This window comes from Typopeltis vanoorti, chromosome 16 (genome assembly GCF_054136105.1).
Source record: "Typopeltis vanoorti isolate ZY-2024b chromosome 16, IOZ_Tvanoo_1.0, whole genome shotgun sequence".
Classification (NCBI taxonomy): Eukaryota; Metazoa; Arthropoda; class Arachnida; order Uropygi; family Thelyphonidae; genus Typopeltis; species Typopeltis vanoorti.
In genome coordinates this window covers 92,994,783-93,022,512 of record NC_143564.1, presented here as the reverse complement: position 1 = coordinate 93,022,512, position 27,730 = coordinate 92,994,783, and the positions used below count along the sequence as shown (strand labels likewise).

General features: G+C 33.3%; 1 protein-coding gene across 1 annotated transcript in view; it reads left to right on the top strand.

Annotated features, from left to right (window-relative positions):
* Positions 1-27,730, top strand: part of LOC150098184 (neurotrimin-like) — a 368,343-nt gene that overhangs the window by 322,527 nt on the left and 18,086 nt on the right. Inside the window, exon 4 of the mRNA XM_090406276.1 lies at positions 13,128-13,298. Coding sequence (XP_090262402.1) covers positions 13,128-13,298 — 171 coding nt within the window. The remainder of the gene's footprint in view (positions 1-13,127; positions 13,299-27,730) is intronic.

Sequence of the window (27,730 nt, the reverse complement as noted above, 5' to 3'; positions counted from 1 at the left end):
AATATGGGTTTTAGCTTGGGAAATTTTCCTCTCCAGAAGGATTGCAAAAAAATTTGTTTCTTGCATCAAAAGCTGAGTGTAAACGTTAAAAAAAACAATAATCCAAAATTACATAATAATCGAATCGGTTTAGGTTTTTATTGGGATAGAGGAGGTGCTTTTAAAGTTAAATATTTTTCACGATAAACAAGAATTATCTTACTTATTATTTAATAAGTAAGATAATTAACAACATATAACAAACAATCCACTAGTTATTTAGGACTTATATATTTTCATGAGTCTCGCTAATTCTGTGTACAAGATTGTTGATATTCTCAGTTCAACAATATTATTACTGTTTCGTTTAAAATGCTCTCTTTACCCAGTTTGAGAAATGATGTTTTCTAGAATACAATTTTACATTTATTGAAGCTGTATTCTATCTACGAAATGAGGAGATCACTGTACAAAGATGGCATTCAGTAAGCGCCTTTAAAAATAATAAGATTTCCTGATAATTTCCTATGTTTAGAATTATCTTCCCCTACGAAGCAATGCTTCTCCTTACAAAACAATTCAAAAGTAAATGTTCTGTAGAGGAAGCATTCTCCAAGGAAATTATATGTCCTTCTTTATAGCAGTTTCCTTATGAAATGCTTTGATTTCTTTCTCTCTATTTGTATATAAATTATTAATACGCAATTGCTACACTTTCTCGAATATTTCGAGTATACCGTTTCTTAATACACCTGACGATGCGCAGCTTATTTGTAATTTTCACTTTCTGCTTGCTAATGCCCTTCGTCACAATTTCCTTGTAAGTACCTATACATTGCCGCATGATTACATGAAGGTTAGTCTCAAAGACGTGATGCGCTCAACATGCCTACCAAGGGGATGTCTTTTACGATCCTTCTTGGCAGTGAAAAACTGAAGATAATGAAAGAAGCAGAAGAGATGGGAAATCGTGCCGTAAGAAGTAGACGTGCCCGAAATTTGCATACGAGACAGGAGGAAACACACATAAAAAAAGAGTTGTTGATGCAAAGCAGCAGTAGGTCGAGAACTCTTGGTATTAATTTAGCTGCAAATAACGGAGTACATCACGTTTTGATTTTAGAAAAGTGACTATTTATACTAGACTTTTATCGTTGACAAGAGTATACTATCCGTGTAGTAAAATATATGAATGCATGGTTGTCACATTAACATCATATAAGATGTTAATGTGACAACCTTGAGAATCGCATGTCACATCACAAATTCATAAAAAAAATAATTTTATTTTTAATCATTTTTTTGGCTTATTTACGGCTTTTTTTGGCGTATTTATTCTAAACGTAGTTGTCACATTGAATAGTTTCTTAGTATTTTGTGAATCTTTATGCTTACATCCCCATTTTGCTCGAATACTGCATAATACAGACAATCACATAGCATAGCAAAATATAATGGAAGATATAATGATTGTAATGGAATTATATCTTCCATTATATCGTGCTAGATATAATGTAATGACATGGAAGAACTAGGACAAATTGTTGACATAATTAACAAGATCAGTAATAACAGAGGACTTCAACTAAATCCTAGTAAGACAAAGATTGTGGTTCTCAAAGGAAATACAAAGAGGGAAGCTCTTGAGAAACAAGTTTACCTTAATGGAAAAAGAATTGAGGAAGTCAGCAAGTTTGAGTATCTGGGATTCATTATTAATGTGAAGAATTGCTGTTCGGAAGACATCAGAAGAAGGTTAGGAATGGCTAAAACAACAGTCAGAGACTTGTCTAAAATCTGGAAGGATGGATCTATCTCCATGGGAACAAAGTTGAGAATTTTGGATGCAGTTGTTTTTACAACATCGACTTATGGATGACTTGGAACCTAAAGAAGTCAGATAAGAAAAGGATATCTGCTTTTGGGTTGTGGTGCTACAGAAGGCTGTTGAGGATATATATACTGAAAGGCATACAAATGAATGGTGTTAGAAAAGATTAGTAGAACTTTAAGGCTCCTTAAGGATATTGACAAAAGAAAGTTAAAAAATTTGGACACATTGAAAGGATGGAAAGAGGACTTCTCAGAACAGTAATAGAAGGTAAAGTTCCTGGAAAAAGAGGGAGGGGTAGACCATCAATGAGATGAATGGATGGTGTGTGTGTGTGTGGAGCAACTAATCTTCAGAGAGTTGAAGTCTCCAGAAAAGCAAACAATAGTACTACATGGCGACGCCTGATGTGGCACATCACTGAGCATAGGAGTGACCATACGGCATCTGTGGATGTCCAGTGAACATATAGATTATATCTTGATTCATATCTTCCATTATATCTATCAAGATATAATCTATATGTAATGGAATCAAATGGGTATCGAGTAGCGTAAATTTAACCAACTTCTCACAGAATGTTAGCTTCTCACCAACAAGCTGTGGATTATATAAGTTTCTATGGGTGAGAGATGACTTCTTTTGCCCGGTGTGAGACCACCTACTCGCTAACTGGAGGCCTGAAGTGGCTTTGAAAATTTCCAACGTTTGTCTTAGGGTAATTTCCGGATTATATAAATATAAAATTGATAAAAATATAAAACAAAAATTCGAACTCCACTACGCTACTAATATAGTATATGATTACAACCTTTTGTGGGTCGGAGTCACATGAAATATGTTTGCGGAAACTTTTTTTTTTTTTGAAGATGCACATTATTTTTATTTAGTTCAGTTACATCCTGTAAGAAAAAATAAATAAAAACAGGACTGGATTATAAATACTAGTTCACTTGAGTGGTTTCTCTTGAAATATTATATCACCATTTTGATCAATGTTTGACTAAAAGCGCTACCTTATCTGCAGCCTGATATCTTGTGGATCTACGAAAATCAGCACAGATAACAAATTATCCAGATGAGTATAAAAATATGTGTTTTGAATGATTAAGCAGATAAAATAGTCATAAATCATAACTGAAAGAAAATGAAAACAAGGAAGACAAAACTTATCAAACGAAAATTTAGCAGATGTAAGAAATGAAAGTGAACACGCAGAATCTTTTTTTTTTATTTCTTTGCCTTGTGATTAAAAAAAAAAAAAACGTATTATATACAAGAAGGTACATATGAGAAAGAGAGAGAGAGAGAGAGAAATCCAATAGTCTTGAGGTCATTCAAAAGGAAATGAATATGTGGTTATCGAATAAGCTTATATATGTATGTGTGTGCATGCGTGCGTACATTATTTTTGTAAATATATAATCTATAAACAAATTATTATTTTTTTTTTGTTTAGCAGAAGAAAAGTAATGTATCGGTGACTAGTAACACCAGAGGTGTAGCTTTCAGTTATTTGTTTACGTTTAAACAGAGCGAGCAGAATTTGTGAAGGGAATTTGTTGTTTCGGAGAATAACTGCAATATTTCAAAGACGAATGGCGATCTGCAGCAGTAATAAACTTGTTTACTGCGATATAATGAATGTGATTAGGGATCCTGGCAGAAACAAGAAAGACCGTTTATTACTTTACTGGGAAAAAAGAGATCGCTGGATGTACAGCGTTCCATGTTCTTGTACGAACGACTTATTGTTATGGTGTAGAGGCTTAATGAGTGATAGATTTTCTGCCTGCTTTAGTCACTTAGCAGCGGGAGGAAGTTATCCTTCACAAAATATCGTGTCTGTGGGATATTTAGGCCAAAAAGTATGTGTATAAGGAAACTAGCCAGTCACTCACACGGACATTGTCGTTATAGTTTCGAAGCCTGTCTGCATCTAACAGTGACACAAGCACATTATTTCATTCATCATAACACTGTAGACTTGATAGTGATTTATGTCTTATCGGAGTTATTCGGGCCAACACCATCTTTAACTTGACGATAACATGATAATCGTAAAACTGAGAGCTTTTTATTAAGCTAAAGATAGAAGGAAGATGATCAGGTTTGGCAAAATATTTGCCACAGTACAGATATTCTTCATGGGAGTAGTAGTTTGCTTTCTTCAATTGTTCCAGTTCTTTCTCGTCTATTTATCTCCATTACATTTTTGAGTTCCTTGCAGATCTTACTGAATGTATCAACTATGAAGGTATTCCATTTTTAAGCTTATTCTGTGCCTAGAAAATATTTACATAGCCTATAAAATGGTTTAATGCTCTCTTTGTGATATATGTATCTCACACCGAGGTAGCAGGGTTTTTCCAATTCGGGAACAGGCAAATCGCCAATGAGAACACACTGAATTTACAGACAAAAAATACTATTGTTGATGATGAGCGGTAGATGGCGTTCTGTTGTAATTGGAGAATTAAGTAGTAGGGGAGACGGTAAGATGTATGTAGCGGAGAATAGTAGAGTATTCCCCCTCGATGAGTCATTGGATTCCTTGGAGTTGTCACTTTGTAGTAGGTAGTAGTAATAATAATAATAATAATAATAATAATAATAATGTATATCGAAAATGTAATTTCTTTCCTGTTGAGAATACTTTCTTCGATATATGACAATATTCCAGTTAATTTAGCTGGAATAACCACGAGTTTATTTCTGGACCAAGTCCGTTCACTAGATACGATTTCTTAACAGTATTGTCTGCTACCCGTCACCTTTCAAGTTTGTTTTTGTCTATCCTTCTTTCCTTCCATTTAAGCTCACGCGTTGATCTACACCTTACCATTGTCACCTTTTGAAACTAGATCCGACGGAATAAGGTAATTAATCCTTATTTCCGTAATGTCCTATTCCTGTATACTGTGTGTGTTCTTCTGTCTGGTTTTGAAGAACGAGAAACCCGAGTTTCCGGGAGGGGAAAACGCTCCACCACTCAATGAAACCGACAAAAGATTGAAGACCATTTGAGTGAAAACACCTGATAAAGATTCCTTGGTTATAGATGGGACTCGAATCCTTGTTTTTTTCAACTTCTTGTATATCATAGAACATAAATAAATAAATGAATTTTGTCGGAGTTTAACATTCCTTTTGATTAACTTCTTCTTTTTCTGCAGCTTCTCCCAATTAAGTGGGGTCACTGTTTATTATGAGTCTCCTCCACACCTTCCTGTCTTGGGCTGTCACCACATCCAAGTTCTTCATCTTCAAGTCCTCTTCTACCAGCTCCCTCCATCTCTTCTTTGGCCGCCCACGCTTCCGCCTTCCTTGCACATCCATCTGCATGACCCTTCTTCCCACATATTCGTCCTCCCTCCTCATCACATGACCAAACCATCTCAACCTTGCCTCCTGTATTTTCGCTCCTAAGTTCGTAACTTTCACTGTTCCCCTGACATAGTCATTTCTCAGATGATCCTTTCTGGTCACACCGCACATCCACCTAAGCATTCGCATCTCTGCTACTTCCATCCTGCTAATGTTATTTTTCCTCAGGGCCACAGTTTCTATAGCATATGTCATAGCTGGCCTCACTACTGTCCTATAAATTTTGCCTTTCAGATTGATTAACTGATTTAGATTAAAATCTTGCCCCGTAGTACAAGAGGAGAATATCCTAATTCTGGAAAGTTGCATTCATACTATCTTCGGCATGATGTAATCCAAACTCATAAAATTTCTTCATAATATATTAATAATCAATTAAAGCGAAAAAAACCCTGTTTACTGCAGAAGATTGAACCAAATTACTTGTGGGTGCAACTGATTAAAAGGAGGGTGAAACATCTTTTTTAAAAAATAGTCATATAGAGTGATAAAATGAAAATGATTTTTTATCAAATTCTGCTTACAAAAGGTCGTAAATCTTGTTATTTTGTTGTTGCATTATTGTCATGGGATCATATTCTAAGATTTACATAATCTGGAGGATCTGTTGGATACCAAAAATAAAACTCTTCAGGCTACTTCAAATTCAATTTTTAGATTCATATTTTATTTTTCAAATTTCAGATTACCTTTTCAAAGGACATGATGATTTGATATCACTCAGTAATCTTGACTCACCCACTTCCACCAATAAAATTCATCTACCACCTAAAGACACACACAACCATTCCTTACTAAGCTATGGGATCCGAACTAGTAGCCTAGTGCACTAGTGACGTACAAACTGCTCCATGGAACACTTTCGGGAGATCCAATTTTTTTTAAAATAAATTTTAGATTAGCAAAATTTTGGTTTCGTCATTTTGCTTTTTAATTGTCGTAATTTAAAACTAAATTATCTGGGCAAAATCCGTTATCTCTTGGTTGAACAGTGCAGTTCCTGAATGAAGTAAAGGTGAACAAAGCACTAAGTTATGAACTTCCATCAAAGTTAGTAAATGTCAGCAGTCATCTCTGCAGGCGTCCCACCTTTTCTGATTATTTACAGTTAAGAATCTGTACGAATATACTGGATTTTTTGTTTTGTTTTCTCTTAAAAATCTAGACATTCTACACTTTGGCTGCCACTGCGTATACATAAAAATAAACTTTTTTATGTGTGTTTCGATCCCGAATACCTGTCATAACTGCTTTTACTAGTAGTCTAGCATTAACTGCACTATACTGAAAAATTATTGGGAGAGCAGTGTTGTTATGTCAAAAAGGAATTGCGCATTTTAAAAAAAAACTCTGTTTTATCTTTTCCCCTGAACATATTTCCACTATTTTGGGAATGTCCTCCACCAGTTTGGTATCATATTAATCAAATATTTTGAATCATTCCTATTTCCCCATTATCAGCCAGCCCATATATAGTTATTGAACGCCAAACTTTGTGACATCCCACCTTCCAGTTCGTTCCAAGAACTGAGATTGCATTACATGCAAGATTCTCAATTTGTTCGCCATCAGTTGACTCAGACCATCATGTTTCCTCAAGCCGGAAAATCACCTGCCTAAAAGTGCATTGTCATGTTGAATGTTATGTTAATCTGTAGGCTCTTTACATCCTGTAATGTTTGAATAGTTAACAATAGTTCAAACTCTAACAGTGTAGGAAGTATTGCTATATCCAAAAGTCTCCTATATTTTTTGGCATTCATTCGATAAGTCAAATGTCCGAGTCCCTAGTAGGAGATGTCGTTTCACGCAATTACACGTTTTCCAGCTGAGTTCACAGTTAAGAATTTCCCCATGGACTCGTCACACACGTGTTCACGTTATACATGAATGGCAAAGGTTGATATCTGACTTTTGTGCACCTGCTCTTTCGTACAAATCACGATTGCTATTCTTTCTTCTGCTGCATTCCTTTTCTTCTTCTTCTTCTAACCAGAATCCTTATTGCCACATTCATCTACTGGCGATTCGTGTCCATGTTAGTGCTAAGATTTATGTGCCATTCTTCTGAGGATCAGCTGATATCCATGTTATGATCGTCCTCCTATTGTTTTATGGGTCGATATGGAATTGTTACCTTTCCATCTACTGATAATATTACTAAGCCTTGACTTTCAGTCATATAGTATTTTATCAATTGATGAACTGATCGACTGTTTTATGATCTTCTATGATTTTATTCATCTTAAAATCCAATTTTATCATATGTGTACGCGGCTCTAGATATCTCTTTCTATTATTTAGAAGCACACGGAAAATGTGATGAGCGGAATACACATATCAGTACATTTATGCTAAAATAAGGACACTTTATTCAGCACAATGTACTTATAGATGCATAACCCCATGATATTTTCGCATGGCTCCAATTATCGCTGCGTGCATACAAAATGAAATTTAGGAGTTCGCTAGCACCTGCAGTAGCAAATTAACCCATTTTATATTTCCACTCTTCCTACAGAACTCAAAAATTGCAATCTTCATTTGCATAATAATTAAATGAAACAGCTTCAATCTCCGAATCGATATACGATAAACGTAGTCGTACGCGTTTAGCTAATAACTTATAATTAATATTCTCAACGCTTCATCTTTGAAATGGTAAATTATTACGTTGTTCACTCTCTTCTCAGTTATCAATATGCTCTATAAAATATGGAATATGCGATAATTGGTTGAAACAATTTTGCAGCCATAACTCTATTATTAAACTCACTATACTTATACATTAATGCTTGATATTTAGTGAAAATTACTTGCAACTAAATTTAATAAAAATTTCTTCGTGTTGCGCATGCTCAAATAAACGCGCGCGCGCGCGTGTGTGTAAGAGAGAGAGAGAGAGAGAGAGAGAGAGAGAGACGTGGAAAGCGAACCTAGAAAATGTGTAGTTGCTTATATAAACTTCCACATGAAAATTACCAGAATATTACTTCATTTGAATACGCATTAGTAACTCTTGGAAATGTAAACAACAGATGAATTTTACCGGATATGTTAGAAAATTATCAATGTCCATTCTCGTACACAGTGTCTTCGAGGGCTTTAATAGCTCAGGATATATGCCAAAGCTTAGGTGTAGTTCTTCATGGTACGTGTAACATGTAAATAACTTATATGACGGTTTTCAACTAAAGGTGAGTTAGTTCGTTTCATAAATGGAGTAGGTTTTCTCATGGAAAATCGGAAACTGGCCAGAGAAACATATACAGTACAATACACAAACAAAATTCACTTGTATCATAGAATTACTTCCTTCGGTCGTAAGTCTAAAGAATAACAATAACTACGGTCTTCCTTCTATCTTTTGATTTTGGTTTTCCAATATCCTTTACGGAGCTGCTCAATATCTTATAGTCCTTTTTGTTTATCAGTTCTGTTCTTCTTGTATTAATGGTTATCCACATTTCTCTTCCTTATTTGGATTTTTAAACAAACAATACTTGCACATTTCTCTTCCTTATGTATGTATGTATAGATGCATAGATGAATAGATTCTTTTTTGATTTTATATTGGTACTATTTCTTTCTAAAATACTGTTTCTCCAGGAAAATCATGAGTCGTTTCACTCCTGAAATCCTACTTTCGCATCAAGTGGACCTTTCAAAAACTTCTCCTAAATGTGCATTTTCGACAGGTCATCCTACAGAAGTCATTTTCAGAGGTATTGTAAATAGGAACTGGGACTTTTTGTCGTGAATGTAAGATCGCATTTCGTGTTTAGAGAGAGATCGAGAGAGAGAGAGAGAGAATGGGGATCGATCCCATCAAGGAGAGAATAAAGCATTTTAAGATCTTTACGCGCGCGCGTGTGTGTGTGTGTGTGTGTGTGTGTGTGTGTGTGTGTGTGTGTGTGTGTGTGTGTGTGTGTGTGTGTGTGTGTGTGTGTGTGTGTGTGTGTGTGTGTGTGTGTGTGTGTGTGTGTGTGTGTGTGTGTGTGTGTGTGTACTTTAAACACATATATCAAGCATAGTCTTATCATATTCAAAAAATTCTGTATGACAGTGTTGCGAACTGTCCATCCTGATCAGAATCTATAATTGTCTCACTTTCTTAGAAACTACAAGGACACTTTGCATAACTAGCCATATGCATTCTTATTTCTACTCCAAACTTCTCCACGTGTTGTTTTGTGAATCGCATCCAGGAGAGTTTGTAAACCTACCGTTTAATGACTGTAGGTAGGCTATTCAGAGATGAAACCTGACTTTTTAATCCACTTCAGCCAATTGTTTGACTCATCTGGTTTGTTGTTTTCGTTTCTTGAAAAGTTCTAAACTCTTCAATCAATAAAATCGATATTTAATCAATAAGACAAATCCGGTGAAAAATATTTCATCCTTCGTCTCAGTTTAATCTAAAACTTAATTATCCATTGCAATAGTGTTGCAGGCTTCTCACTCTAATGTGGAGGATTAACTAGGTAAATCTCTACATCAATGATATAATAATATTATGCATTTTAAAATGTATTACATATTCTTTACGTAGTCAAAGGCACTACAAGTTAAAACCTTTACATGTGTTTTAAATTTTCATTCATTCTTTCTGAATGATGATGATAATGGAAAACAGATCTTCCTGTGAATTCTTCATCATTACTTCTGCCAGCAATGATGATGTAGAAGCACGTAGAACAATTTCAGTGGTAATCCTCTTGTTAACTATAACTTCAAGTGTTTCTATTTATAATGCTCTAAATTATTTCTTATCTTTATTACGGGATAAAAATCTGCAAGTATACACCACATAAGAAATATAACTTCACATGCGCTTCACATAAATAACAACGAGAACGTGCAAAATTGATTCTTTCAATTCTGCATTACCGATACCTTTAGTTTGCTTGTTGCAAAACCTAATCAATCTAATATCATATTTATTATTATTTTTTCTTTTTGTCGTTGTTTATACCATCTTTCTAAAGACGTGTGTGATACAATGCACACAAAACTAGTACAGATTTAAACTTTTTGATTTACTAAATAAGTTCGCCTGTTAATATACTGTATATTGGAATTTGTACAAATATTTCTGTGATTGATTCATATTTTATAGACATAATAACGATATGTTTATAATTTATCAATGACCTCATACAGTTAAAATGATTTTTCCAATTTGGAATGTGTTTTTAAAATCATGCATTAACCTCAGTATTCCGATATCATAATATTCCAGACTGAGTTTAGCCATCCCTAATGTAATAGGGACTACTGTACACTACGTATTAAGGTCATTTTGAACAAATCTATTGAACAAATTAGTTGTGATCCACAAATTCACTTAAATTACATTAAATCAATTAGTTTTTAGTGATTAGTTTACTAGAGGATATTAGGTGCTCCTCCAGATTAATACCTCATATTAGCTGCTCCGATATCGGTTGCTGCAGTCCAATCTTAGGATTTAATCCCCTCTATCGATTATTACTAATCTCGAAATCTCTTATCTTTTCTGTGTGAGTTCAAAGAATGCTGGCAAAAAAGAAACTTTAACGTCAATATCAATATCAATTAATCTTTTATTCTCCTGTTACTATTTTTTCTTCCTTATATATTGTTTTTCTTTTTCTGCTGCAGTGATCCACCTCATTCTCTTCGGACATTACCTCTTCTTCCAACAATATCACTGAACTCTGCTTGCTCTTTTTCTGAAGTTTTCGTCGAAGTAGAATAAAAAATGAAAAGAAAATCCACTCATAGTAATGTTTGAGTGTTGATTCTGTGTTTGATATTCTTTTAAATTATGTTTTGTCTCTGATATATATATTATATATATTATATATATATAATATATATATTACCAGAGACAAAATATTTATTTCATTTTAATCATATTAAAATAAACATAGTTTTATTACTTAATGAGCGATGCATATCAGGTTTGAATGATGAATAATTTATAAATACATAATTCATATTTACTTAAAACGCAGGTTTCAACTTTTTCAACTGTATTTATTAACAATGTGATAAAAATTATCAGGCTACTATGTAACAGTACAAATGAATAATTGTAAACCATACGTGCATACTTATATTCAACTTCTCTTTAGTTTATTATAAATATTTGGGTAACTACTGTAGTCTTCATTTCGAATATTTGCTAGTGTAATCAAATATCAATAAATTAGAGCATAGATAACGAATAAGAGTTTGTTATGAGAGCATAAGACTAGGTAGGATCTTCACTTCACGAGAGTGATGAGCAATATTCACGCAAGCGATAAAGCGGTCGTATGAAAGAAAATATTAATTCTTTTATACGTTGCATGTAATGATGAAGGCACGTGCTTACTTTTTTTTTCTCAAATTAATGAGAACTTAGCGACTCGTTTATATTCATTCCTGGAAGAATACTTCTTTCCATCCAGAAGTAGGCAAAATGCTTTTAGCCCTAACTTTCAGAAATTGATAGGCATCGATCTCTACCTTTAGTCCTCTCCAATAGTTTAGTTCAGGGCTACCGATCATTTCAAGAGTTGGGGTGTGTGGGGGGAGGCGTCGACTAGTTTCTCTCATCTTATGTTCCTAAACTCTAATATCATTGTCTTAGTAGTGTAAATTCTAAGGTCGATTTTTTAGTAGCTGATGTTTAAAAACCCGTGTTTCACTTTGCACCACAGAAAAAACATATTTTGCTACCTGTTCTCAAAAATCCCCTAGTTGGGTACTAGAACGGAATCAATACGGTCTCTCTTCGCCGATCTGGCATTATAGAACGAAACTCGCTTCTGTAGGGTTACCACCCATCCGAATACATTTTTGAAAGTATCGATAGAAATTATGCATTTTCAATAAAGACATGCCATCATATAATAATTATGAAATATTCACTAATCAGTTATTTTTGAAATAAAGTTTGTTGGTTAATGAAGAAATACTTCTGATGATTAACAAAAACTTATTTACTTGTAAAAAAAAAATAGAAAACACTACGTTTCTAATTACTCATCTGCTACCATCCTATCTGAAGACCTTAACAAGAATCGATACTACAGTAGGATTCGGTCCCAAAGCCGGTTGATTATAGACTGGAGACTTTTCCTCTTGGTGATCTGAAAAATAATCATTAGGATTATTTGTAGAAGATGAGAAGAGGAGAAGAGAAGTTTTCCAGATTTATGAATTTTGGGAGAAGAAAAGGGTAAGTTATTATTCAATGAAAACCAATGATGTGTGATAAACAGAAAATAAGAGGGGGAAAATATTTGAATTGAAAATTTTAGACTTTATCGTTAAAGTGGTGACTCTGGATAAGGCAGAGAGAGAGAGAGAGAGAGAGAGAGAGAGAGAGAGAGAGAGAGAGAGAGAGAGAGAGAGAGAGAGAGAGAGAGAGACTGCACAGTGAGTTCAATAGCATCCTAATCGCTTTAATTATTAAAAGAGAACCATGGCATAGTACGCATTTACAATTAGCTTACCACTTGACTCAGTTCAAAGAGCAAAGTGACATGGTATCATTCACATTTAAACGGGCTGATATTGGTGTAATCAGAACTATGGATATTTGCTTTTAAAATAGCAATCATGACTTGAATAGCATTATATAAATAGTTTTATTTATTCTAAGTAGTAAATCTCTTGATAATTCACTGAAATCCTGGTTTATTTGTACATGAGGACAATCCAAATGTCGTTTATATGGAGTATATCCCTAAACACAATCTTGTAATTGGCATTTGTTCTTCAGACCTTTCTGCTGACATTACAAAGATTACTTCTAATGTTATTACTGTTACTCAGGTTAGTGTTCAATAACTCCTTAATTGCAAAGTTTCTGGATAAACGTAACTATCTACAATCTTGTTAACCACTTCTTAGCCCCGCAGGCTTCACTGTAATCTTACTGTTCTTTTCTTCGCAGTGCCTCCAGACATCATTGACACGGAAAGCAGCTCGGACGTGCTGGTTCGAGAAGGGTCCAACGTCACGTTAACCTGCCGTGCAAAGGGATACCCAGCTCCCACAATCACGTGGAGAAGGGAAGATGCACAAGCTATTGCCGTTGGCAACTGGCAGAGTAATAAGGTCCACGGTAAGGAAAAGAAAAAGGGGACTTTTATTTTATTTTATTTATTTCTTTTATCGTAGCTACTTTCCTGTACAATTTGTGATTGCAATACGTGACATTTAGACGAAGTAACTAGTAACAAATGCCTTGGTTCCATCATGTTCGTAATCTTTCCCTTGTGTTTGTAATACTTTTGTGATTGACATACATTATCAAATTTTCTTCGATAATTTTAAAAGTTTTGCAATAAGTAATGAATAATTTAGTCCAAACACAGTTTTGTATGATGTCGACATTACAGCTTTCAATTATAGTCTTCCTTGTGCATGAAAATAAAGAAACATTTAAATGGATTGCTAAGACACTTAATTTTGAAATAATGAATGATTTTATAGCAAGAAAGAGTAATCTCATTTCATCTCATCATGAATATTTAAAATAAAAACGGTTCGATAAATTATTTTCATAATGCCTACGTACTTAATCAAATCATACTCATATCTTTCTCAGGTATAGATTTTGTCAGCACGAGATGAGGTTTTATTGCAGATTTTTCCGATAACTGACTGAACTTTATTGTGTGAACATCAAATTACTGATAAAATGCCAAATATTCAATGTTTTCTAGCCAAACGGCCAACTAGGTCATCAGGTTTCTTCTGTTATGTTTTCACTTGTATTTGTCTTTATTTATGTGTCAATGAGCTAATTAAAATTATTGTCTAACTTATTTTCATTCTTGAATTCACGATAGTTTCCCCATTGCAAATATCACTACCCAAAATTAAAACATCTATTCAGTTTAAATCGAACAACTTTCATAGTACTTCTGTCATGAAATTTCAATGTTAAATTTGAATCCAATAAAATAAAATAAAATAAAAATTAATACTGTGCGATCTATTGATCAGTTTGTCAACAGGCATTTTCTCAAACAGATGTTTCTGGCAGAATTATTTTGGCATTCATCCGAATGATTACCACCATTTGTTATAGAGTACAACAATTCAAGAGTGAATGTAGTTTTGACTACAGAGATGTGAGTGACACGCAGTCACTACGCGGCGCTGTTCCCTAAATAACGCAACAATACTCCATTCTTCAGCACAAAGCGAGGTAGCATTTACGTGCTGTCAGGCGCCATTGCCATTCATGTCATTTCCTGCTTGTGTCACTTGGCACGGGGAAGCATTTCAACCAGCGTGTTACAAGTGGCAAGCAGATCTAAACTGACAGTTATTTGTAATCTCAAAGGAATGGCCGAGAGTTGAGGACGAATATATAAGTGTATTCAAAAGTTAGGGTTTGTTTACTACTTGGAAGAAAAGTGAGCTGTTTTAAACACAAAGTAGAAAATAGGAATGACCAACGAATTCCAAGAACTTTATGGAATTAATCCGGAGAAATCAAAAACATATTTCTAATATTAGGGATAGAGGATATGAAATTAATTAAACCATATCAGAATATCTATTTTCTGTTAATATTGATTGGAGAAGCGTTTAGAATTTTTATCGAATGTCAAATCAGCAAATTACAATGCTAAATTATACAGTAACAATTTGATATATAACATATAGAAAATGTATAACTTTCTATTACAAAAATGAATGCAGTCCAAAGAAACTATATATTATTATTTTATTTATTTATGTGTTGGATTACGTGATCGAGATTAAATAATATTCATCATCATCATCATCATCATGCTTTTCAGGGATTTAGGCCTAGAGTGGCCTGTTCAGACCTCAGAAGTCGTCGTTGTATCTCTTTAGAGCAGCGCTTCTGAAACTGTGGGCCGCGGCTCCCCGGGGGGGCCGTAGGTTTTGTTAAGGGGGAGCGTGAAATAATGAAAACAAATTTAAAATGTTTTAAGTCTAAGTAGATTTTTTTATCTTAAAAGAAACGTATTTAATTTTTATTATTTATTATTTCTTTTTTGTCATTTTTTATATTTGAATGGAAAAAATCACACATTGGTGTGGGTTCACAAATTTTGCTTCCTGCGTATTTCGGCGCTTAATGAATATTATTAAATATACGCTTATTCATATAAGTTTCATTTCAAAGCAGATATCTAAGAATTGCAGTTTCAAACATTTCACCTGATATTGATGTAGCAGTATTGAAACACATCCATCACATTAAACTGTTATTAAACTTCTTTTATGTTTTTAATTCTTATTAAACTTCTTTTGTGTTTTTAATTCTTTCTTTATTACTAATCGTTTTACGTTTCATGTGCTTGTACTGCAAATGTACAATAACAATATATCTATCTATATAAAAATATAAGATAATGTGCTATGTCAAATGTGAATGTAAGATGCTAAAAATGTAATATTTGCATTTGATTTTTGCTATATTCTCTGTGTATGTTTTGTATTGAATATAAATACAATAAAGATTATAATAATATGTCTATATTACGATTTTTGTTCGAGGGAAGCCGTGAAATATTTTAATTTTTCTAAAGGGGGCTCTGACATCCAGAAGTTTGAGAAGCACTGCTTTAGAGGACATCCTGGTTTTCTTTTTCCTAATGGTTTGTAATTTAAGGTTTATTTTGGTAATCTTTTTGTTTTCATTCTTCCAACGTGTTCCATCCATTTATATTTATATTTTAATAAATGATATTCCAATATGTGAAATACGTTAATCGAAGTATGGAGTTATATATACACTGCTAACATTTGGAGGGGGAAAAACGACGCTTGTAAAATAGTCAAACGCCCGTTAGTATTTCTTAGAATTGACAAGTCAAGTTCAGTAGAAAATCTGAGGAAGTTTGCTTCGTAATTTGGAATTCTTAATTTCGCTCAGAGAGAGTTGAGAAAATAGACAGTCACATGTCACTGCAGACATAAAAAGTAAACCTTTTATTCCTATTATAATTAAATTTCATATCATAAAAAATATCATTGTAAAGAATGATGCAATTTTACGATTAGTATATAATGAGTTGTTATTATTACAATTTTAAATTATTTTATTAATCTATTACTACCCATCTAATATTCTGTTATTACAATTAATTCTGTACTATGATAATATCTAGCCACAAGGAAAAAAAATATCGTATGCAATGTGAATATATTCAAGTGAAACAAACTAGAAAGTTATGCTAATTGTATTCATGTAGACAACAATGAACTAGCATTTCAGGATCATAACGACGTATTCTTTATTTCAATAATGAAAAGTAGTTTCAATTATTGCATCATTAAATATAAACGGCGTAGGATCTATTTCATTTAAAGAGATACTTGAAATAATATTTCTGTTATAATTAAAATAGAATAATGCAAATAAAAATACTTCTGAATGACAACTTGCGAAAATTACTACGTAAAATTCGTAATATTATAGGATGCAATTAAAGGATTGCTTTATTTCGCCATTGCTGTCTGCCTCATTTTTCTATTCGGTGGTGCAAAATATAAAAATATAAGTCAACTTAAGCTGGATTTTATGATTTACATGCTTGGTCTGAACTGTTAATATAATCCTACAATTAACCTTTTACGCTTCAATGAATGCGGGATCGTCGAAAATATTTTAGTCTTTTAGGTGTTCTCGTAATGTGTTAATTAACAATTTCTCTTGAAAAATTAGATGCATTAACGTTTTTAAGTGAAGACTTATTAGCATAATTAGAAAGAACAGATTAAATTCATTCGCCATCGCAGTATAAGTTCGAAATAGGCGCATTCAGGAGCAACGGCGTGTTTCTGCATTGCTCAATCGATCGGTGAATTTAAACGCTTGGAGAAAATGAAATATATTAAAAATCGAACAAATGACTATATTTTTATTGTAGATTAACTGTCGTAGAATTAATCTCTTAATAGAGATTAAGATGATAAATAGATTATTTTATATGATTCATTGTGTCCATAATTTTCAGTAGTTATAAAATTCGGAATTTTAAGAGAAAAACAATTAAATGGAGATCCTTTAACAATCATCTGCTGCTGTATATTTCATTTCTGTTGGTGTGACTCAACAATAATACTTTTTTTTCCAGAATTATCAATTAGAATAAAACCATTGTTATTCGGAATTGATCAGTAGTGCAGTACTATAATAGTTGCATTTCATTGCTTTATAATAGAGTTTAGGGTAACCATTATATTCAAATTATCACCTAGAAACAATTATCCTGATTTTCTCATATAGCCATTAAACTGGATCCATCTTAAAATTCAGATTTTCTGATTAAATTGGTATTTTGACTACTCACTGAGCCACAGGAAGAAGAGCGTTCACAGTAGAGAACAGCTGAAGGTTGGTAAAATAAAAGTACGAATGCAGTACTTCGGTCACTACTACTTCTGATAATGATAATAATAAATAGACCCTTGCTCTTTTTAAATTATAGATTGCCTTTGTCGAACAAAGCATTCGAGCTTTTAAATTAGCTAACTAATAATTATTAATCGGTTTAGCAATTACTACTATATTAATTTAAAAAAAAAAAAAACATTGGCCAAAATTGAAATATTCAGGCAATATAATCAAAAACTAAAAAATAAAATGACTAATATTTCGAAAACGATTTGCATATCACGAAATATTTATTTGTATTTGCATTTTATTCAACATTTCCTCGCTTTTTCTTCAGGGTGCATCAAAAAACTCTGTAACAAACTATTCACAGTTTTCAACAGCACGGTAAGCAAACGCAGAAAATATAAGTAACAGCATATATTTTTAAGATAACTGTCTAATAGTTTCAATTTCAAAAGAAATATTGATTATAGAACTTAGGAAAAAATTAAGTGTGCTTTTTAAAATGTTGAGTCTCAGTATTATCCCAACTTTTATTACATTCAAAACTGTAATAATGCCAGTCTGTACTTCACTGTAACTCCCTGGTTTCAATTCTCATCATTAATATTCAGATGTAAATCTAGACAGTATATACTTTGACAACCCAAATACATCGACAAATGTAATACTAGATCGGAATGAACATGGCAATAACATAGAGATTAAGCTCACTACTCGTATCATATTACACAGTGATAGAATTTTATTTCTGTGCAGTGCAAGTGACTGATACAGTACTTTGATTAATTTCTGTTAGAAATAATTGCGTTTTGATGTAAGCCAGAACACTGCAGTTTCTACTAAAGTAGAATTTATATTTTTATCAAATTCTTATGCAGATCGAATGAAGTGGTGTTCAATTTACATAAGTTTATGTTTTGTACAAGGCTTCCTATTATTCATAAATAATTATCCGTAATAAACTAATTCATCTTGAGGTTTCAAAAAAAACTCTAACTTTGCTTCCGTTATTGTAAAGATCACAGCGACATCTAGTGTCATGTAATTAACTGAAATATTAATTTTGTTATAAAAATTTGTTGTTAATGTTAATTAAACAAATGTTAACAAACAATTTAAGAAATATTAGTTTTGTTATAAATTATTCAACTGAAATTATATACATGGAGATTATTTTAGCCTATCACAGTAATATTACGTACTGTTTCAATGTGTCTGACTTCTTTAACATCTACTTTTCTAAAATTCATATGCCACTGACTGAGGGCATCTGAGATCCTACAAATATTCTTTTGAAATAAACATTCAAAGTGAAAGAAGATATTCGATATACATTCCTGAAATGCTCAAGTCATGCACACAGTCACATCAGAAAGACCGAATTCACAGTATCGAAAATCGAGTAGCAAGAACTTTGTAAGGATTGAAATATTAAGTTTTGTTCATTTCTTTCTCTGTTATAGCTTGAGGATAAATCCAACTTAGCTGTTGGCTAGTTCATTGTATTTACTTATTGCTCTGCTGTCATTTGCGAGATTGCATCTACTGAATGACTCATTGATTCTCCGTCCAAAATCTCACATCAATATTCGATGTAGCTGTGCATCTGAATTTATTTTTGTTTTCATTTTCAAAGCATTTATAATATTAATGTTTCCAAATACCTGTTCGTTGCATTCTTATTAGGGTAAAACCTTTATAGAAGAATCTCAAATGGAAGTTGCTATTCAGATAATGATAGTAGCTGGCAGCATAAATATTGTGATTATTTTATAGTAATGGTTTATGAGAATTGTTTCATCTTTTGATTGTCACTGTTAATTCATTAGTATAATGTCGCTGATCGCTTTAGGTTAGAAAGCAAATTTTCCAGACTGTTTATTTAATGAGAAATAGGAAACTACCTTTGTGTAACGTAGGGAGCAGTCCATGCCATAATGCTTTGTTTTATTTTACTTCGTAGCCTCTTCTAAATCTGTTTATTAGCATTTGTCGTTAACATATCTCCAGTTATCCTCTCACTGAAATATTTTTTTTTGTCCTCCAGAGTGGTTTTACGATAAAGATTGTTCCACACAAATCATATTCATTTATTATGAAGAAGCATGAAGAAATTCTCAGGGATTTCAGCTCAAGTTTGCATTAGATTGCATTTGTCTTCGCATGCTCATTTAAAGAGTGACTGTTTTATCAACATTGTCCTATGGACTTGACATGCTGCATTACAGAATTCTTCAAATAAATCTTCGTAAACGTGTAAACTATTGACATTTGTTAGTGTGATGGAATAAGAGAAAAAACACAGAATTTTTCAAGCCGTTCCAGGGTTCCACTTAGCAGGTGGTGCAGATATTATTATTATTGTTACGCGACACTTCCAGGGAGTCCAAAGACTCATCGAGGGAGGGCACCTACTCTACGACTCTCCGTCTCCACCAACCGCAACTACCTTTATCATCTACATCAACGCCATCTACCGCTGGCCACCACCACCACAAGTATTTTCACAGACAATCACAAACATCCATGCCCACGGCAGCTTTTTGACTGGAGAGCGGATACGCTAACCACTCGGCCAACAGGACGGCATATGCTAACCATGATGGCTGATTCAAATCAGCGTTTTAAAGTCTGTTAAAATGATTCAATCTTAGGATTGCTAAGCTATTAGATCAAACATTCCTCACTTAAAGTATTGTACTCGAATAGGATAATTATTTTATAAAAATAAATGTATTTTTATAAATGTACTCAAAAAATAATGCTTATGTACCTACTTTGTCAATTCTCCAAAAAACTGGAGTCACAGTTAGATATTGAATACTCTTTTATGTACATTTGAAAGTTATGTGGTACTTGGCTTCAGTAATATTATGTCACTTTTGAGCTCTAAAATGTCTTTATATTTCCACATTCTATAAAGCATGTCATCTATCCAGTCACTAGATATATAAATTCCTGTAAATGTCCATCTTTTATCACATGCTTTTTTAAATATATCCGTTGATATTTCAATAGCATTATTGGCCAACAGAGACTAAGTAGCAGTTCTCAATATCGGCAAATGGCGAACTGTGTCTCTTTATTGTAGAAGGCGAGGTAAATAATGAATATCCTTCTGCTCCACTTTGCACACACACTCACAACACTGACGTCAAAGTGACTTGAAACCGTCAAGCATCTGACGACAGATTCATTTTGTCGTCGAACGTTTCTTTATGCCATCGCTCGAAGCATGCCAGACACTTTTCCCTTTTCCCCCCTTTTGGCTTGACAGATCACCCGCTCCATAGGAAGATAATGCCACTTATCAGCCGAGTGTCCAAACTAAAGCGAAGCTATGGACGAGGAAAAACTGTCACATGGGACTTTTCTGTTCAAACGGACGGTTGGGAACGCGACGTTCCGATTAAGTAACACAGAACGCTAAGGAAATCAATACCCACTACTTTTTTTTTCTGTTTTTCTGCCTTACCTAAGTGTCAGGAAGTGTGTGTGCTTTCCAAATAGCTTAGGGGTGATCACTTGGTCATCGTTTCCCGTGTCATTTTTCACCAGTTCATCGACAGCCTCGAGAAAAATCTGTTTCGCGTTTATTCGTAGAGCGAAAAAGTTCCCAAAACTTCTCGACCAAAACTGGCAATTTGAGCGAATGTTTTCAGTTGATCTTGTCCATTATTGACCTTTAAGGGATATCCGAAGATGTCCAAATACCTCTCGCCAGTGTTTTCTTTTTATTACGTCGTTATAATTCGACAACGCACAGATGAAGCTAGCATATATATATATATATATATATATATATATATATATATATATATATATATATATATATATATATATATATATATATATATATATATATATATATATATATATATATATATATATATATAATAGCAGTTTACCATTTTTACCGTTACATTTTACGTTAAATAAAAAATAAATATTAAAAATGGAAAAACTGTAAATTGGGATAATGACGGTGTTATGATAATCACCTCGATTAATTTTTATTAATTTTTTCATGAAAGATCTCTTTTAAATTAACTGAATAATTTACAGATAAACGAATGATGGTATTATTAATCTGACCGTTCGTTCATAAATTCTATTTCCACAGCGTCTTATGATCTGACATATCCCGTGACGAGAGGTAGTTTCCAAATGAAAATTTCACATCCTGACATCTCGGTAAAACACAATCTTGAAGATGCCGTGATATTTCCGCTTAAACTTATTTAGTTTATGTTATTTACATGCATTCTGATCCCATCAAAATGCGAGGAAGTTTTATAACGACATCAAATGAAGGCGAGTCAACTTCCTTCAGCTGAAAAGTCGTTTTACTCATATGGAAGTAGCATGGATTTCTCTCCCAGTTCTGCAAAACATGCAAATCTGCCGTAGAATAATTAACAGACATGCTTCACTGGTTTCATAGACCTTGCTTCTGTAGTAGATGTGGGAATCCCAAACTGGAGTTTCTAGGATACCATCAGTGTTGCTGGTTGTTATCCAAGTGCTGTGTTTAAGGTATTTCAATAGTCGAGGGATTACACTTGACACAACAGTAGTTGCCACGCTAAATGACACACGCTGATGAAGCACCTACACCTCATTGAAGCACGTGTTGAACTCTGGTTACTCCCCACCCCGTATGCCAGACTATAGATGAGAAACTAGGATAGCTAACTATGGATTTTAACTAAGGAGAGGAATGGCAGTGTTTCCAAGCACATAGTCCTCTAACGTAGCTGTCCATTCATGGTGCCTATGCTTACATTGAATTATCTAATACTACAATTTCCAATTGACAGCCACCACGGATCTTTGCAGATCAGAAAAAAAAGCCTTTTCGGATCATTTCACTGTTGTGTGGACAGCAGATATAGATTTAGGATAAAACTTGGAGGGACTAATAACGCCAATGTCAAGGTCCAGTAGAAATAGACAGGAGGCGACAGGGTTATGTTATGGGGATGTTTTCCTTAGAATACGATGGAGCTTGTCAATCCCACTATTAAATCTATAAATTACTTATCCATTGTGTCTGATCACGTTTATGGTTAGTTTTCTTCCCAGATGTTGAGATATATATTCCAGCAGGATAATACGCCATGTCTTGTTGCCGTTATCATTCGCCGAATACGCCAGTGACCTCTAGGTATGTTACCGTATCCTCCAAATTCGCAGGATTTGATTCGCAAAGAGCATCTCTTGGATTATTTGAATTGAGAGAGCCGGCGTTTGAATTTTCTATCCACGCAACACTCACAGATCTAACCTGGTTAGTAACAGTTCTGTGAGTAAGAAGAGGACTGAAAAATGTTAGGACAGTCGTCATAATATTTTGACGGTATAATGCATTCGTAACTACTTTTCTTAAACTATACCAGGAGTCTCTTAAGGATGATTGCTAAATAATTAGGATAAGATAATAGATAATTATGTAATCTGTGGCCTGGAAGGAATGCAGAAAATCAACTCGAGTTCCTGATCCAATGTCCAGTTTTCACCGATTCGTATCTATCCCTTTACATGCTGTCTACATAGATACTGAACTCACGTGAATGGCTAGAAATTAGAGACTTTGCAAACCAAACTTATAGTTTATCGGCTTAAAACATTATGAAATATCATGTGGTGGGACTCTCCCACCATATGATTTTTCATAATGGCTCCTTTGCCAGAGAACCAGGGTGAACAGCGAGATCTCAGCCAGTGGATCAAACTAAACTTAGCAAAATTAAAAATAAACAACATCCAAGTTAGATATATCATTGAAAAGAAGTGGGGCAGAATAATTATAGAAATAGTATATTGAGATATTTGGTGTTACCGAGATGAAAAAGAATAAAACAGGTAAGATACTGCTAAATATTAACAAGATGCAATTTTCTGCAACAGCAATCTGTGAAAAGAATTCGTAGCCATAGTATTCAATATTATAGGAGTAACCAACATAAAATTAGAAAAAAGGTTGCTCTTGTTGAAGATCAAAACAGTACTGCGGAAAATAAATACCATACATAAAGAAATTTTGGGAAACTTAGGAGAAAAGGACAAAATTAATAATAACGCTAAAGTACCTACGATTTTAGTTTAGAACATTGAGTACTCATTGCACATGCAACGAGTCATTTAGATTTGAACAGAACAGAAAATAACTGTTATATATGAAAACAAAAATACGTATGAGTATTTTTATTTTCATATAGATGAACCGTAGATTCAGTTACACAAATATTATTGGAAACATGTACGTAAATTATTGGAAAAAGGAAAAAACAATACGTTTCAAAACAAGAACGAAAACTTAGAGACCCAATGGAAATCTGAAGAAAAGAAACGATTAATTCATCTACAGAGAATGTAGTGAATTTGCGTGTATGGATTGAAAAATCAGAACCATATAATAAGGATAAGATGATAAATAAGCAGTTTAGGAAAAGAAAGAATTATATCCCACGTTCGTGGCAACCAGGTGGCCTTGGAGAAGGCAGAGAGAAATGTAAGAAAGTTAGTTATCTATAAAAAGTTCCTAAAGAAAGGAGATGGGATAAGAATATAGAAGATAATATCATGAAGGTGGCAAAATGTTCTGACCGCTATTCAAAACGCTTATTTCGAAATAAGGAAAGACTACTATAAAAGGGAACGGACATGATAAACACGACAACAGTGAAGATGAAAATATTCTGAGTATAGGGTATAGTGGAAGCATTGATAGAACAGTAGTAGAAAATATTCAGGAGGAGCGTGAAAACTGCATTTTAATATTTAATAAGCCAGATTGTGAAAAGGCAAGAAATGCTTCAATATGAAAGTATACAGTGACCACACTGCGTATTTCGTATGGCTTGATCAGACATTGAATTCCAGATAATTGAAGTAGAGTTATCATAGTCGCAATTTATGAAAATTAAAAACAAAATGTGAGATTCATAGAGGAATTTTTCTGCCCAGTTATACAAGTGAGATTCATGCAAACATACTACGGAACAGCCTTAGAAATTTGTGAAAGAAAATCGTTGGAAGAACAAGATAGAAGCAGACTAAATATGGGCTTAGTTTATACTGTTCACAAATCACTAAACTTTGCATTTTAATTTTGTGGAGTTAGAAAAGATATATTATTTTCAAATCAACCTCCAGCACGCATGCGCGAGTACACATAAGAGAGAGAGAGAGAGAGAAAGAGCGATCAAGACCTATTTATTGGGGTAAATTAGGATATTTAATTGGGATTGGGATAGATAAACGCTTACTTCATGTTGTTGGATAGATACCAAATGAGTATGACAGCATTTAATGGCGATATAGGATGGGACTCCAGCTCTAAGTACAACTGGGAAAAAAGTATCGTCAGGGCTTGGAAACATTAGTATCAAAGCTATTGAGTAGAGCCTTGGTTGTTCAAACAATAGTTGGAGGAGATAAATGATGCCAAAAGTACTGCTTTATATTTAGGAGATGTTGTCATTGCTCCATCATCAGAATAAGGAAGAGAGAGAGAGAGAGAGAGAGAGAGATGCAACAAGAGAACAAATGGTTCGAATATAATTTTTAGCATACGCAAGCTTAGTGCATTCGATTGTTACAAAGCTGCTTTAGATTTTTAGATGGTTTCAATAAGAGAATCATAATTTGCATGATGATTCATGATGATATTTACATTACGATACTTGCTGTTTGTTCAGTGTTTGAATGGTAGGAAAACAACAAAACATTTTTTTCATTACTGTCTATATAACCTGTTAAATAAAGAAACATTACATAATTTTATTTGTACAAATTACCGCTACGTACATTCCTTTTTCGTTAAAGTTTGAGAAGATGACAACATACATTTAAATAAAGTGAGTGCTCTATTCCCCATTGTTCAGCAATCTTTGTAGCCAACGTCGTCATAATTTGCAAACACAAAACATAAACTGCATTTATATTAAAATTTGTTGCACATAATTTCTATAGCAGTTTCTGCTAGATAATGAGATGCTGGAATCCATTTATAAATAAAATTTTATGTCCGTCTGGATCTTACAAAATATACTCCTGAATAATAATGTGTCGTTTGCTCGAAAAGATGAAAAATAAAGAAAAATAAAAGAAACCTCAAAGTATTAGGGTATATACGAATTTATTCGTTATGGTTTAAATTTTCATAAACAAGGAATTCTCTGAACTCCAAGTAACGAAAACAGGTTACGATAATCGTTTACACGTTTACACGACGAAATAGGAATAGGGATTTCTGTATATTATTTGACAGCTTTACATTTTCGGCGAGTTTTGCAAAATAAGCAAACACCTGTAAGAACGCCTTGTCCATCATAAACCAGTTGTTCTTAATCTATGCAGAAATGAAGTAATTCAGATTGGATATTTGGAATTAATATAAAAATGTATCAAGCCGTTCTGATAACCTTTGGACTATTTGCAAGGACATCCAAGTAACAAACTATCGAAATTTTATATTCATATAACCCCACTTAATGAATGATTAAATGAAAGTTAATAATTTTTGAGAATTTAAGACAGACTTGGCGATTGAGTTTCAGCTATAATCAGTCAGTGCATTTTTATTGTCAAAAATTAGGTAAAACGTCAAATTATTAATTTCACACCAACAGGATGGAATTTATTAAAAGTTTATTTTTTTTCTTCTTCATATTTTGTTTTAACTGACTCCTACTACTGAATGTGTAATTCTTATGTAAATATTACATAAGAATCATAAAATTAGTAGTGACCCTTTCTTTATGGAAAAAAAAAAGAAGCTGTGGTTCTTGAAGAAGAAGCTATCCGATATTTCAGAAAAAAACTGTTTTATGTATAGACTGCTTAAATGACTTAAAGATGAAAATCTTTATAAATATTTGCCTTTTACAAAGATTCGAACCCATGTGTTTTATGATATAATTACTTATGTATGTTCTGGTGTTGCCAAATTAATTATATTAATTATGGAATAGTAATATACAAGCTCGTAACGAGGCGTACAGTGCACTGTTTACTGTGCACTGTACAGTAAAAAAATGTTTTATCTATAAAACCTAAAAGACCTAACCTAAAAGACGAAAATCTTTATATTTATCTTTTAAAGGGATTCGACCCCATGTTTTTTTTTATGATAGAACTAATTATTTATGTTTGGTGTTGCCAATTAATTATATTAATTTGACTAAACCAGAACATCATATTCAATTGCTTTGATTAAATTAAAATCATATGTTTGAATTAAAATGAATTACACAGCTTTAATTTTTAATGTAGAAATTATATTACACACATTTTATTCGCTTAATTTGAAAGAAAAAATTATTTCGACTTTACTTCACTATTACATGATTCTATAATATTCTTCAAGACATTCTGACATTTTGCTCTTCGGTTTTTTGAAAAACGCCAGTTACACACCCCTTTTAGGATGCTTGAATCTTTATATGGGGATTTTAATAGAAGAAGTGAATTAGCCGAATGATAGCAAAATTTCCCCTGTAATTGCTTTGTTTCATCAAACCTATTTCAAACAAAGGCGAAAGGGCTTAGCTATTTTGATCGCATTGCCAACCAATCCAATTTTATAATCAAACTTCTTTCATGTAACAAAGATAAATATGAGGACATATAACTCAAGACGGAGTTTTAAATTTCGTATTCCACAGTCTCATTTCACATGACCGCTAATCTTAACACACTGTCAAATTTTTAAGAAATTAGACATTATTCATAATTACAGACACTGGAAATTGAATAGTATCCGTGTTTAAGAACGAGTTTACTGGCAATTGAATAGATTAGGAATAGCTGTGTGCATTACTTTCAGCCGTATGATGGATGACTTACTGATTATAAGGTTTTTTTTTTTTTTTTTTTCCTTAGACGTTGATTTAATTCTAAGGCATAAGATTCACCACTGTCTTGAAGTAAGAAGGACTTGAGCACGCTCTTCACAAGCACCATCTCAAGATACATGGATGACACTTTTTATTTTATTTTCCAAAACTGGCGACAACCAGTTGATCTAGAGAGCTGGAACTTGATTTTTGAGTTTGTAGAATTTCATAGACCGTAAAAATTTCTACGCCTACACGAGGCTTAACAGATACTGCAAAGGTCATCAAACAAGCTATGAAAAAATGAACAAGTCTAAATTT